The 14,107-nt window shown below is 36.9% G+C and overlaps 1 protein-coding gene across 1 annotated transcript in view; it reads left to right on the top strand.

Annotated features, from left to right (window-relative positions):
• The window catches only part of CCDC7 (coiled-coil domain containing 7), a 219,111-nt gene extending 209,914 nt beyond the window's left edge, over positions 1 to 9,197 (top strand). Inside the window, exons 10-11 of the mRNA XM_066386556.1 lie at positions 3,504 to 3,713; positions 8,952 to 9,197. Coding sequence (XP_066242653.1) covers positions 3,504 to 3,713; positions 8,952 to 9,197 — 456 coding nt within the window. The remainder of the gene's footprint in view (positions 1 to 3,503; positions 3,714 to 8,951) is intronic.
• Positions 9,198 to 14,107: the final 4,910 nt, after the last annotated feature.

Below are 14,107 nucleotides of genomic sequence, written 5' to 3'. Positions count from 1 at the left end.
AATAGTCTTACCACTAGTCTATGAGTTTTTGTTTGTTCATTTGTTGCTTTCAGTTTTATATCCCACATATAAATGAAATCATAGGGTAAGCTAGAAAAAAAGTAAACATCTTTACTCAAAGGAATCTATTTCAAAATGAGACAATATTACAAATAAAGTAAAATACTGCAGATGTTACAATGAAATTCAGTAAAACTGGAATGTTAGCTCTTACTGCTGTTTTTCAAATTGTTGCTAAATTATATAACAATAAAAGAAGTAACATTTTTATAATTGGATAGACAAAAGTAATATTACTTACATATTATATCGTTTTCCTTCCAAAAAATACCAAATAATACACAATTTTGTTATTAATGATATAGCTCAAAAAGGTGGCTGAGGACAAAATATATATAAAAAAAGGTTTTTTTAATTAGCAGTGACCAGTTAATCAATGTATTTTATACCTGAAACTAATAATGATGTATGTCAACTGTAACTGAAAAATCAAAAAAATCAAAAAAGAATGATACAAGAAAAAAGCAGTAATTTTTTAGAAAATACAGTAGAAAGTTTCTATTCAAAATATTAAGATAGTATATTTAACAGAAATACAGTTTTATTTGAAGAAAAATACACTTTACTGAGGGACATAGGTGAATAGTGTATAAATAATATATATGGTTTTAAAGCCTCAATATTAAAAATAATTTAATTCTGTACTATCTCCAAACTGATATACAAACTTAATGCAAACTATTTTTTGATATAAATGAAATTATTTTTTAGATTAACAGAACTATTATAAGATATACTGAGATAAGAAATTGGTGAATATACAAAGAATAATTAAGGAAGATTTTCTCATCTCAAAGTCAATACACAGTGTAAAACTACAATAATTAAAGCAGTATAGTTCTGGATTTGGCACTGAATGAGAAGTCCAGAAACAGATTCAAATAAATGTAGTAATTTAGTATTTTACAGTTTTAGTTATTAAAATTTTTCATGGAAGGATAAAACAGACACAAAAACCATAAAAAACAGGTTTCTAGTTCATGTAATATGGCAAAATAAGTTGCAGACTGATAAAATATTCACAAGTAATAAATGCATTCTAAAGATATTAGAAGAAACAGTTGGTAACAAGTATGTGGTCTTGGCTGAAGCAAGGCTTTTTAAGGATTGTACAACAAAGGAATATGTTAATATACTTATACATCTAAATACATAAATTTAAAACATTTTAATAATAAAAATTGTGAAATATAAAGATAAATGGAAATTTTTACAAAATATTACATATGAGGATATTTTACAAGTCTGAAAGAAATATGGATGGCCCTCTTCCTAAATAGACAAAGGACATAGACAGGCAAGTCATAAATTAATAGGCTATGCCCAGTAAATACATATAAATATACTGGACCTCACTTTTTTCACATAAATGCAATTAAAAATAACAAAATATATGGTGATGAAAGATGATTTGACTTTGGGTGGTAGACAATAATATAATATACAGATTATGAAATGTACATTTGAAACCTATTTGCTCCTATTAACCAGAGTCAGCATAATACATTTAAAAAATAAAAATAACAACAGGATAAATTCTTTCAAGTATGTCATTTTGGTAAAAATTTAAGGAGCCAAAATATCTAATATTTGTGACTATTTGTAGAAATGAGCAATCTTTTATATACTTTTGTTAGTAGTATTAATTGATCTTTTCCTGAAAAAAACATATAGCAAGAGTCTTGGAAAGACATAGCCTTTTCATTGAATAGTTCCACTACTAAAAATTTATTGTAAAGAAGAAAAAAGTGTAGAGCTTTTTTACAATTATGTATAATATAAAATTTTTAATAGCAAAACATTTTAACTTACTAATCTATCCATTGATAAAAAAATTTGCTAAATAAAAGTTTATTATTAAATATACTTCTCAGTTATTTTAAGTTACATTTTTATTGTCAAGGAAACATATCTTTGACATTATATAATGAAAGGTCATTTTATGTGAGTATCTCTAGCATGATCCTATATATGTAAAAATTTTTTTATTTAGAAAATTAAATTCAATGGGGTGACATTGATCAACAAGTATACATAGATTTTAGGGAAACATCACTACATTATTTGAATAGTCAATTATGTTTTATACCCATTGCCCAAAGTCAAATGAGATAAATTTTTTTTTTTGTATTTTTCTGAAGCTGGAAATGGGGAGAGAGTGTCAGACAGACTCCCGCATGTGCCCGACCGGGATCCACCCGGCATGCCCACCAGGGGCAATGCTCTGCCCACCAGGGGGCAATGCTCTGCCCCTCCGGGCGTCACTCTGCCGCGACCAGAGCCACTCTAGCGCCTGGGGCAGAGGCCAAGGAGCCATCCCCAGCACCCGGGCCATCTTTGCTCCAATGGAGCCTTGGCTGCGGGAGGGGAAGAGAGAGACAGAGAGGAAGGAGGGAGGCGGGTGGAGAAGCAGATGGGCGCTTCTCCTATGTGACCTGGCCGGGAATCGAACCCGGTTCCCCCGCATGCCAGGCCGACGCTCTACCGCTGAGCCAACCGGCCAGGGCCAAATGAGATAAATATTTAAAAATACATATGTATATTGCTTATATTTAGAAGTAGTTATAAAGGATATACATTGAAACATTAACAAGCTTTTTTTATTTGGTGAGATTTTTTGTGAACTTTGTTACTCTACATATTCTTTCTTACAAAATAATATTTTAAAGAAGAATTTTATTCTGGAAGAAATAATTTTTCACATTTTCTTCTCTCTCTTTTTTTTTTTTTTGTATTTTTCTGAAGTGAGAAGTGGGGAGGCAGAGAGACAGACTCCATGCACCAGACTGGAATCCACCTGGCAAGCCCACCAGGGGGTGATGCTCTGCCCATCTGGGGTGTTGCTCCATTGCAACAGGAGCCATTCTAGCACCTGAGGCAGAGGCCGTGGAGCCATCATCAGCTCCTGGGCCAACTCTTGCTCCAATGGAGCCTTTGCTGTGGGAGGGGAAGAAAGAGAGAGAGAAAGGAGAGGAGGAAGGGTGGAGAAACAGATAGGTGCTTCTCCTGTGTGCCCTGGCTGGGAATTGAACCCGGGACTTATACATGCCAGGCGATGCTCTACCACTGAGCAAACTGGTCAGAGCCAGATTTTCTTCTCTTGATAAAGATGTAAATTATGGTTTCACTTTAGCACATTGTATAATGTATATCTTTTATTAACTTTTATTTTGCCTGTATAACTACAGCTTTTAAGAAGATAATAGGAGAATCTCCTGGATATAAAAATTGCCCTGAAAATGGGAGAGGATTTTCATAGTTTCAAATTTTGAGGATCTATTAAACTATGGGTTATATAAGTGGTTAACTTAGGTTTCTCAAACTCAGTAAAAATGAAGTTGAGAATTAACATGGACATGAACATAAGCAGATGAAAGTTGTAATATTGGGAGGAAAATATCACAGAAATAATGCTTGATAAATGGTTATTTTTTAAAAAACAGGAAGCTGACAAAGCTAGGCATCAACTAAAGTATTTCCTAAATCAAGGGGAGTTACTTAAAAGTGACATGAAGAACAAGGCAACAGTGGAAAATAATAATAGTAAAAGAGACATTAAGGGTAAAGATCCAAAATCTATACCATTGGATATAGCAGAAGTTGCAGATTCAAGTGGACAAAAGACAAATGCTAACATCCAGGAACAGCCACAGGTAAGGAAATACTCAAAATATGGTAATATGTGTTGTTAGAGCTTAATCTTTTATATTACTACTTGCATTATTTGTATATATTATAAGAATTCTTTATGCCATTTTTGCTTGGACTTTTTATCTTCTGAGTATATTAATTCATTATTACTTTGAATAAAAATCTAACAAATATGTTATTAATTTTGTGGTTGGGTTTTTAAGACACTCAGTTGTTGACATTTTATTTTCAGGATAGTTGTTTCAATACAGACCAGTCAGATATAAAATAAAATGTCTTATACATTTATTTATTTGTTTTTATTGAGGATATAATTGACATATTAATTTTAGGTGTACAACACAATGGTTTGACATTTGAATAATTTGCAAAATTATTAACACAATATATTTAGTTGACATTTGTCACCATACCTGGTTACAGAATTTTTTAAAAATATGATGAGATCTTTTAAAATTTTACTGACTTAGCAACTTTCAAATACAGTGGTACCTTGAGATACCAGCAGACCAACATACGAGTTTTTTAAGATACAAGCTGCGACTCGGTTTGTATTTTTGTTCAAGATCCGAGAGAAATTCTGAGATATGAGTAATTTGTGGAAGCTGCCGCTAGTTGGCGCATTGGCACACGGGTCCAGTATTGGCAGCACAACACCAGCATCTTGTTTTTTCTCACGTGTTACCCACAGAATCAGGTCGAATCTTGTGCACTGTACTCGTTCTTGCATCATTTTTGCATTCTTTACTAACTTATTTTGTGTGCTATCATGAGGCCGAAGAAAGTGAGTGTAAAGGACAGTGGTGAGAAGAAGAAGAGAATGATCTCGATAGAAGTAAAGCAAGAAATAATAGAAAAACATGAGCATGGTATATGAGTGATTGAACTGGTAAGGCTGTATGACCTTAATACATCTACAATTTGTACCATCCTTAAACAAAAGGGTGCCATCAAAAGTGCAAATCTAGCGAAAGGAACTACAATTCTATCCCAATTAAGGACAAATATCCATGAAGAAATGGAGAAGCTTCTGCTGGTATGGGTGGAAGAGAAAGAGTTGACAGGAGATACAATGATGGAGACTGTAATATGCGAAAACGCATGTATTATTTATCTATAGGTTGTCCAAATTTTTGGAATACAGATATTCATAGCATTTTCTTACAATCTTTTGTATTTCTGTGGTGTCAGTTGTTACTTCTCCACTTTCATTTCTAATTTTATTTATTTGAGTCCTCTCTTTTTTTCTTGATGAGTCTAGTTAAAGATTCATCAAATCTTGTTTACCTTTTTAAAGAACCAGCTGTTGGTTTCATTGATCTTCTGTATTGTTTTTTTAGCCTCTATGGCATTTATATCTGTTCTAATGTTTATTTTTTTCATCCTTCTACTTCCTCAGGGTTTATTTGTTCTTTTATTAGTTCTTTTAGATGCAGGGTTAAGTGATTTATTTGAGCTATTTCTTGCTTCTCATGGTATGTCTGTAATGCTATGAACTTCCTTCTCAGGACTGCTTTTGCTGTTGCCCATAAAGTTTGAGTTGTTTTGTGTTCATTTTCATTTATTTCAAGGAAATTTTTCATTTCTTTTTTGATCTTATTGTTAACCCATTCATTATTTAATAACATGCTATTTAGCCTCCAAGTGTTGGAATATTTTTCAGTTTTTCTATTGTAGTTGATTTTTAATTTCATCCTATTGTGCTGAGAGAAGATGCTTGATATGATTTCAATCTTTTAAATTTATTGAGACTTGTTTTATGTACTAACATGTGGTCTATCCTAGAGAATGTACTATGAGCACTTGAATAGAATGTATATTCTGCTGCTTTAAGGTGAAAGGTTCTGAAGATATCTATTAAATCCAGTTGATCCGATGTGTCACTTAAGGTCGCTATTTCTTTCTTTTTTTTTTTTTTTTTTCATTTTTCTGAAGCTGGAAACGGGGAGAGACAGTCAGACAGACTCCCGCATGCGCCCGACCGGGATACACCCGGCACGCCCACCATGGAGCGACGCTCTGCCCACCAGGGGGCGATGCTCTGCCCATCCTGGGCGTCGCCATATTGCGACCAGAGCCACTCTAGCGCCTGGGGCAGAGGCCACAGAGCCATCCCCAGCGCCCGGGCCATCTTTGCTCCAATGGAGCCTTGGCTGCGGGAGGGGAAGAGAGAGACAGAGAGGAAAGTGCGGCGGAGGGGTGGAGAAGCAAATGGGCGCTTCTCCTGTGTGCCCTGGCCGGGAATCGAACCCGGGTCCTCCGCGCGCTAGGCCGACGCTCTACCGCTGAGCCAACCGGCCAGGGTTTTTTTTTTTTTTTTTTTTTGTATTTTTCTGAAGCTGGAAATGGGGAGAGACAGTCAGACAGACTCTCGCATGCGCCCGACCGGGATCCACCTGGCACATCCACCAGGGGCAATGCTCTGCCCACCAGGGGGTGATGCTCTGCCCCTCCGGGGGCATTGCTCTGCCGTGACCAGAGCCACTCTAGCACCTGGGGCAGAGGCCAAGGAGCCATCCCCAGCGCCCGGGCCATCTTTGCTCTAATGGAGCCTTGGCTGCGGGAGGGGAAGAGAGAGACAGAGAGGAAGGGGGGGGGTGGAGAAGCAAATGGGCGCTTCTCCTATGTGCCCTAGCCGGTAATCGAACCCAGGTCCCCCGCACGCCAGGCCGATGCTCTACCGCTGAGCCAACCGGCCAGGGCCAAGGTCGCTATTTCTTTGTTAATTTTCTGTCTGGAGGATCTATCCATTGATGTTAGTGGGGTATTAAAATCCCCTACTATTGATTTTGCCCTTTATGTCCATCAAAATCTGTTTTTTATATTTAGGTGCCCCTATATTAGGCACATAGATATAAACAATGGTTATATCCTCCTGTTTGATAGTTCCCTTTATCATTATGTAGTGACCTTCCTTATCCCTAACTATAGCTTTTGTTTTAAAGTTGATTTTGTTGGATATAAGTATTGCTACCCTACCTGTTTAAAAATTTTTATTTGCATGAAATACTTTTGTCCATCCCTTTACTTTTAGTCTATGTTTATCTTTTGTTTTGAGGTGGGTCTCTTGTAGACAGCATATGTATGGGTCCTGTTTTTGTATCCACACAGCTACCCTGTCTTTTTTTTTTTTTCATGGACAGAGAGAGAGTCAGAAAGAGGAATAGATAGGGATAGACAGACAGAAACAGAGAGAGATGAGAAGCATCAATCATCAGTTTTTCGTTGCAATGCCTTAGTTGTTCATTGATTGCTTTCTCATATGTGCCTTTACCACAGGCCCTCAGTGGACCGAGTAACCCCTTGCTCGAGCCAGCAACCTTGGGTCTAAGCTGGTGAGCTTTTTGCTTAAGCCAGATGAGCCCACGCTCAAGCTGGCGACCACAGGGTCTCAAACCTGGGTCCTCCACATCCCAGACCGACGCTCTATCCACTGCGCCATCGCCTGGTCAGGCTACCCTTGCCTTTTGATTGGAGCATTTAATCCATTTGCATTTAAGGTTATTATTAATATGTAGTTGTTTATTGCCATTTTATTATTTAAATCTACAATCCTCTTTTTCTAGATTTTCCCCCCTTTATTCTTTTTATAGCAGCCCACTTCAAATTTATTGCTATACTGGTTTGGTTGTAATGAATTTTTTGAATTATTTTTTTCTGGGAAGCTTTTTATTTTTCCTTCCATTTTAAACAATATTCTTGCTGAATAAAGAAGCCTTGGTTGTAGGTTCTTGCTTTGCATCACTTTGAATATTTCTTGCCAATCCCTTCTGACTTCAAGTGTTTCTGTTGTTGAGATGTCGGATGTCATCCTTATGGTGACTTCTCTGTAGGTAATTAACTACTTTTCTCTTGCAGCTTTTAGTATTCTTTCTTTGTCTTTTAACTTTGGCACTTTAATTATGACGTGTCTTTTTGTAGGCCTCCTTGGGTTCCTATTTAATGGAAGTCTCTGTGCTTCTTAAAATTGTGTCACTTTTTCCTTCATCAATTTAGGGAAAGTTTTAGCTATGATTTTTCCAAACAGTTTCTCCATTCTTTGTTCATTCTCTTATTTCTCTGGAACCCCTATGATGCAGATGTTGTTTCTTTTCATATTGTCACAGAGCTCTCTTAGAATTTTCTCAGACTTTTTGAGCTTCTTTACTTTTTGCTGCTCTGCTTTTGTTTATCTTGTCTTCTAAATCGCTGATTCTATCTTTTGCTTCATCCAGCCTGTTGTTAATTCCTTCTAGTGCAGTATTTATTTCTGATATTGTATTTGTCATTTCTGACTGGTTATTTTTCTGATTTCAATGTCCTTTTTGATGCTTGCTATCTTTTTATATAGGTGCTCATTATGTCTATTCATTGTTGCTTTAAGATCCTTGAGCATTCTAAAAATCATTGATTTAAACTCTGCATCTGGCAGTTTGGTTACTTCAATCTCATTCATTTCTTTTTATGGGTATTTCTCTTGCTGACTCATTTGGGTCACATTTCTACATCTGCCCATTTTATCTGTGTATTTGATAGCAATGTCTGACTTTGAAATTTTTGTGTGGTCTTGGTGGTACTGTCCTCCATGCTACTTGTTTTTATTCTGGGAATACTTCTTGAGGATACTATTTTCCCTCTGTTGTATGTGAGTATTAGAGGCAGTTGGTCTTTTCATGGGTACATTCAGGCTAGCTGGCTCTATGCATTAACCTTGATTATGTGTATTACACATTGTGCAATGCCTTCCTGTTGGGCGTATTTATCCTCCACAATGGCTGGTGTCTGCTAGACTCCACCTTTGAGTGTGCTGCTTGTATAGGTAGTTGAGTCTAGGGTTGGTGCTGATTGCCACCCCCTACCAGTACTGTTGGTTCTAGTTCTTCTTGGGCAGGCATCAGCTGTTGTTTTAATCCACTGTGGGCTACCGGTCTGTAGCTACTGCACTTTTCACTGTTTGTGCCTGCGTTTTCTGTGTTTGGGTACTGTGAGAGGGGCCAACCTTTGTTTAAGGATCAGCTTCCTCCTGCTTAGCAGTGACAACAGCTGCATAAAAGCTCCAAGCTCGGTAAGATTTGTTTCCACTTTTCAGCTTCTCCTTGTCATCTTGCAGCTGCTCGGTCTTCCCACAGAGTCTTCTGTAGTAAGACTGTAGTGTGGGCTCAGACTGGCCTCACCCAACGAACCACTCTACAGGTTGCACACTTGGTGGGTTAAGTCAGCTGACATTGTGACTACAACGATTGTGGGGCTCCCTATTTCAGGAATCTCTTGGTCACGAGCTCAGTACAGGGAATGTGGCTCCTACTCCAGAACCTGATCCCTTAGCCACTGGTGGATACTCAAATTTTATATCTTTTCAACAAGTTGAGCATCAGGTTCAGACCAAGTGTGGCCAACAGTCTTTTCTGCTGAAGTTTTTTCAGCTGGTGAGACCCTGGTCTCAGGGAGGAAGACTGAGAGAGAGTCCTCTCCTGGGGCTGACTTTGCCCTGCCCCAAAGCCTGCTAAGCCTCTCGATCAGATCCAACAATAGACTCACAGGGACCCACATGTTAAATGTCCATGCTCCAAGCCTCTCTCCCATCCCCCTGTGGAATCTAGCTTAGTAGGAGAGAATATGCAGCACTCAGGCCAGCAGACTGTGAAGCTCCACCATATCCAACTGGCACAACACATGAGCTGTTGTGCAGTGCTGATCACAGAGAGTGGAACTCACCTCAGCTGGGCTAGGTGTGAGGAGCTTTTCCTTAGGATACCACTCTAGCAAGGGTTGTTAGCTCCTGAACCAATGCTTTCTGAACCTGGCCTCTCAATGTGCCAGCCCTGGGACTTCCTTGGAGGAACCCAGTGCAGACCAGTGGGAGACACTGTCTGTGACTAGCCCTCAGTAACCTTCTTGGAGATATAAGAAATCCAGAGTTTGTGGCTGCCTCGCCTAGGCCCAGGTGTACATGGAAATACCAAGCTGCACTCCTAGGCTGGCTTTTACTCACACTGGGCCTGGGGGAAGTTCTGCTTTAACAGCCAAATTTCCTTGGATCCCTCCTTTTGCAGCCTCTGTTTGCTGGCTGGCTCTTGCATTCAGCCTCTGAAAACCCCTTTTTTAAAATTAATTTTAATGGGGTGACATTGATAAATCAGGGTACATATGTTCAGAGAAAACATCTCCAGGTTATTTTGACATTTGATTATGTTGCATTCCCATCACCCAAAGTCAAATTGTCTTTGTCACCTTCTATCTGGTTTTCTTTGTGCCCCTCCCCTTCCCCCACCCCCTCATTCTCCTTATTCCCTACCCTCCCTCCCGCCAATCCAGTAAGCATCACACTCTTGTCCATGTCTCTGAGTCTCATTTTTATGTCTCATCTATGTATGGAATCATATAGTTCTTAATTTTTTCTGATTTACTTATTTCGCTCAGTATAATGTTATCAAGGTCCATCCACGTTGTTGTAAATGATCCGATGTCATCATTTCTTATGGCTGAGTAGTATTCCATAGTATATATGTACCAAAGCTTTTTAATCCACTAGGCCACTGACACACTTGGGCTGTTTTATAGATCTTTACTATTGTGAACAATGCTGCCATAAACATGGGGGTGCATTTCTCCTTTTGGAACAGTGCTATGGTGTTCTTAGGGTATATTCCTAAAAGTGGGATACCTGAGTCAAAAGGCAGTTTGATTTTTAATTTTTTGCGGAATCTCCATACTGTTTCAAACAGTGGCTGCACCAGGCTGCATTCCCACAAACCGTACAGGAGGGTTCCCTTTTCTCCACATCCTCGCCAGCACTTATTCTATGTTGTTTTGTTGATGAGCGCCATTCTGACTGGTGTGAGGTGATATCTCATTGTGGTTTTAATTTGCATTTCTCTAATGATTAGTGATATTGAGCAATTTTTCATCTGCCTATTGGCCATCTGTATGTCCTCTTTGGAGAAGTGTCTATTCATTTTATTTTGCCCATTTTTGATTGGATTGTTTTTCTTCCTGGTGTTGAGTTTTACAAGTTCTTTATAAATTTTGGTTATTAATCCCTTATCAGATGTATTGTCGAATATGTTCTCCCACTGTGTAGTTTTCCTTTGTATTCCGTTCTTATTGTCTTTAGCTGTGCAAAAGCTTTTTAGTTTGATATAGTCTAATTTGTTCATCCTGTCTTTTATTTTACTTGCCCATGGAGATAAATCAGCAAATATATTGCTGCGAGAGATGTCGGAGAGCTTACTGCCTATGTGTTCTTTTAAGATGTTTATGGTATCATGACTTACATTTAAGTCTTTTATCCATTTTGAATTTATTTTTTTGAATAGTGTAAGTTGGTTGTCTAGTTTCATTTTTTTTTGCAGGCAGATGTCCAATTTTCTCAACACCATTTATTAAAGAGGCTGTCTTTACTCCATTGTATGCTCTTACCTCCTTTGTCAAATATCAGTTGTCCATAAAGCTGTGGGTTTATTTCTGGGTTCTCTGTTCTGTTCCATTGATCTATATGCCTCTTCTTATGCCAGTACCAGGCTATTTTGAGTACAATGGCCTTGATATCAGGAAGTGCAATACTTCTCACTTTATTCTTCCTTTTCAAGATTGCTGAGGTTATTCGTGGTTTTTTTTTGGTTCTATATAAAATTTTGGAATATGTGTTCTATATCTTTGAAGTATGTCATTGGTATTTTAATTGGTATTGCATTGAATTTATAAATTGCTTTGGGTAATATAGACATTTTAATGATGTTTATTCTTCCTAACCATGAGCACAGTATATGTTTCTACTTGTTTATATCTTCCCTGATTTTTTTAAATCAATGTTTTATAATTTTCCGAGTACAAGCCTTTAATCTCCTAGGTAAAATTTACTTCTAGGTACTTTATTTTTTTGGTTACAATAGTGAAGGGGATTGTTTCCTTAATTTTTCTTTCTAACTGTTCATTGTTGATATGTAAAAATGCCTCTGATTTTTGAGTATTAATTTTATATCCTGCCACCTTGCTGAATACATTTTTCAGATCCAGTAGTGTTTTGACTGAGATTTTAGGGTTTTCTGTATACCAGATCATATCATCTGCAAATAATGATAGTTTTACTTCTTCTTTTCTAATTTGGATGCCTTTTATTTCTTCTTGTTGTCTGTGTGTTGAAAAAGAGTGGTGTAAAAGGGTACCCTGCCTTGTTCCTGATCTTAAGGGCATTGCTTTTTTTTTTTTTTTGCCCATTGAGTATGATGTTGGCTGTGGGTTTGATGGCCTTTATCATGTTGAAGTATATTCCCTATATTCCCACTTTGCTGAGAGTTTTGATCATAAATGGGTGCTGGATTTTTTCAAATGCTTTTTCTGCATCTATTGAAATTATCATGTGGGTTTTCTCCTTCCTTTTTTTATGTGATGAATCACATTGATTGATTTGCAAATACTGTTTCATCCTTGCCTCCCCAGAAAAAAATCCCACTTGATCATGGAGTCTGATTTTTTTCATATATTGCTGGATCCTGTTGCTAATATTTTGTTGAGGATTTTAGCATCTATATTCATCAGGGATATTAGCCTATAATTTTCTTTCTTTGTTTTGTCTTTGCCTGGTTTTGGAATCAGAATTATGCTTGCCTCATAAAAGGAGCTTGGAAGTCTTTCTTCCTCTTGAATTTTTTGAAATAACTTGAGAAGGATAGGAGTTATTTCTTCTTTGAATATTTGGTAGAATTCTCTTGTGAAGCCATCAGGCCCAGGACTTTTCTTTGTTGGGAGTTATTTTTTTGTTTGTTTGTTTTTTTTTTTTTTTACATTCAATAGTATTTTTATTAGTTTCTTGTGTACAGTATCATGGTTAGACAATAATACAGTATTTCTGGGACCCACCTGACACTATACATAGTTATCAGAACATTATTTCTTTTTCTATGATTTTAATTTATTTTGTTTACATAGATTCAAGTGTCCCACCGAATATATCACCCCCCACCCCAATGTTCCCCTCAGCTCCCCTTTTGCCCCTCCCCCCAATGCCTCTCCCCTTCCCTCCAGGATTTGCTGTATTGTTCTCTATAATGCTGTGTTATGGAATAGAAGGTGGGATCAGAGAAGGGAAAGAGATTAGTGAAATTATATATACACGTTGAGAGTTTTTTGATAAGTGTTTCAATCTTATTTGTTGTAATCAGTCTGTTTAGGTTTTCCTATTCTTCCTGATTGATTTTTGGAAGATTGTATGTTTCAAGGAATTTGTCCATTTCTTCAAGGTTGTCTAGTTTTTTGGCATACAATTGTTCATAATGTTTTCTTACAATATTTTGTATTTCTGTCTGTCAGTTATTTCTCCACTCTCATTTCTAATTTTATTTATTTGAGTCCTCTCTCTTTTTTTCTTGGTGAGTCTGGTTAAAGGTTCATCGATCTTGTTTACCTTTTTAAAGAACCAGCTCCTGGTTTCATTGATCCTCTGTATTGTTTCTTTAGCCTCTATGTCATTTATTTTCACTCTGATCTTTATTATTTTCTTCCTTCTACTACATCTGGGCTTTACTTGCTGTTCTTTTTCTAGTTCTTTTAGATGCAGGGTTAAGTTGTTTATTTGCACCTTTTCTAGCTTCTTAAGGTATGCCTGTAGTGCTATGAACTTCCCTCTCAGTACTGCTTTTGTAGTGTCCCAGAAATTCTGAGTTGTTGTATGCTTATCATTCATTTCTAGGAATTTTTTATTTCTTTTTTTATCTTATTGTTAATCCATTTGTTATTTAACAGCCTGCTATTTAGTTTCCATGTGTTTGAAAATTTTTGAGTTTTTCTGTTGTGGTTGATTTCTAGTTTCATGCCATTGTGATCAGAGAAAATGCTTGATATGATTTTAGTCTTCTTAAATTTGTTGAGACCCCTTTTTTGCCCTAACTTGTGGTCTATCCTAGAGAATGTACCATGAGCACTTGAAAGGAATGTATATTCTGCTGCTTTAGGGTGAAATGTTCTGAAGATATCTGTTAAGTCCAGTTGATCTAGTGTGTCCTTTAAGTCTGCTGTTTCTTTGTTAATTTTTTTTCTTGAAGATCTATCTTGTGATGTTAGTGGGGCCTTGAAATCCCCTACTATTATAGTATTGCTGTTGATCTTCTCTTTTATATTCATCAAAGTCTGCTTTATATATTTAGGTGCTCCTATATTAGTTGCGTAGATATTTATAATGGTTATATCTTCCTGTTGAATTGCTCCCTTAATCATTATGTAGTGGCTTTCTTTATCTGTTACTATAGCCTTTGTTTAAAGTCCATTTTGTCTAAGAATTGCTACCCCAGCTTTTTTTTATTTCCATTTGCATGAAATATTTTTTCTATTTTTTTATCTTCAGTCTACATGAATCTTTTATTTTAAGGAATGTCTCTTGTAGACAGCTTATGTATGAGCCCTGTTTTATTATCCTTGCAGC

The sequence above is a fragment of the Saccopteryx leptura genome, chromosome 5, assembly GCF_036850995.1.
Source record: "Saccopteryx leptura isolate mSacLep1 chromosome 5, mSacLep1_pri_phased_curated, whole genome shotgun sequence".
NCBI lineage: Eukaryota > Metazoa > Chordata > Mammalia > Chiroptera > Emballonuridae > Saccopteryx > Saccopteryx leptura.
The sequence above is the reverse complement of the archived record's forward strand: the minus strand, read 5'-3'. Positions and strand labels throughout refer to the sequence as shown.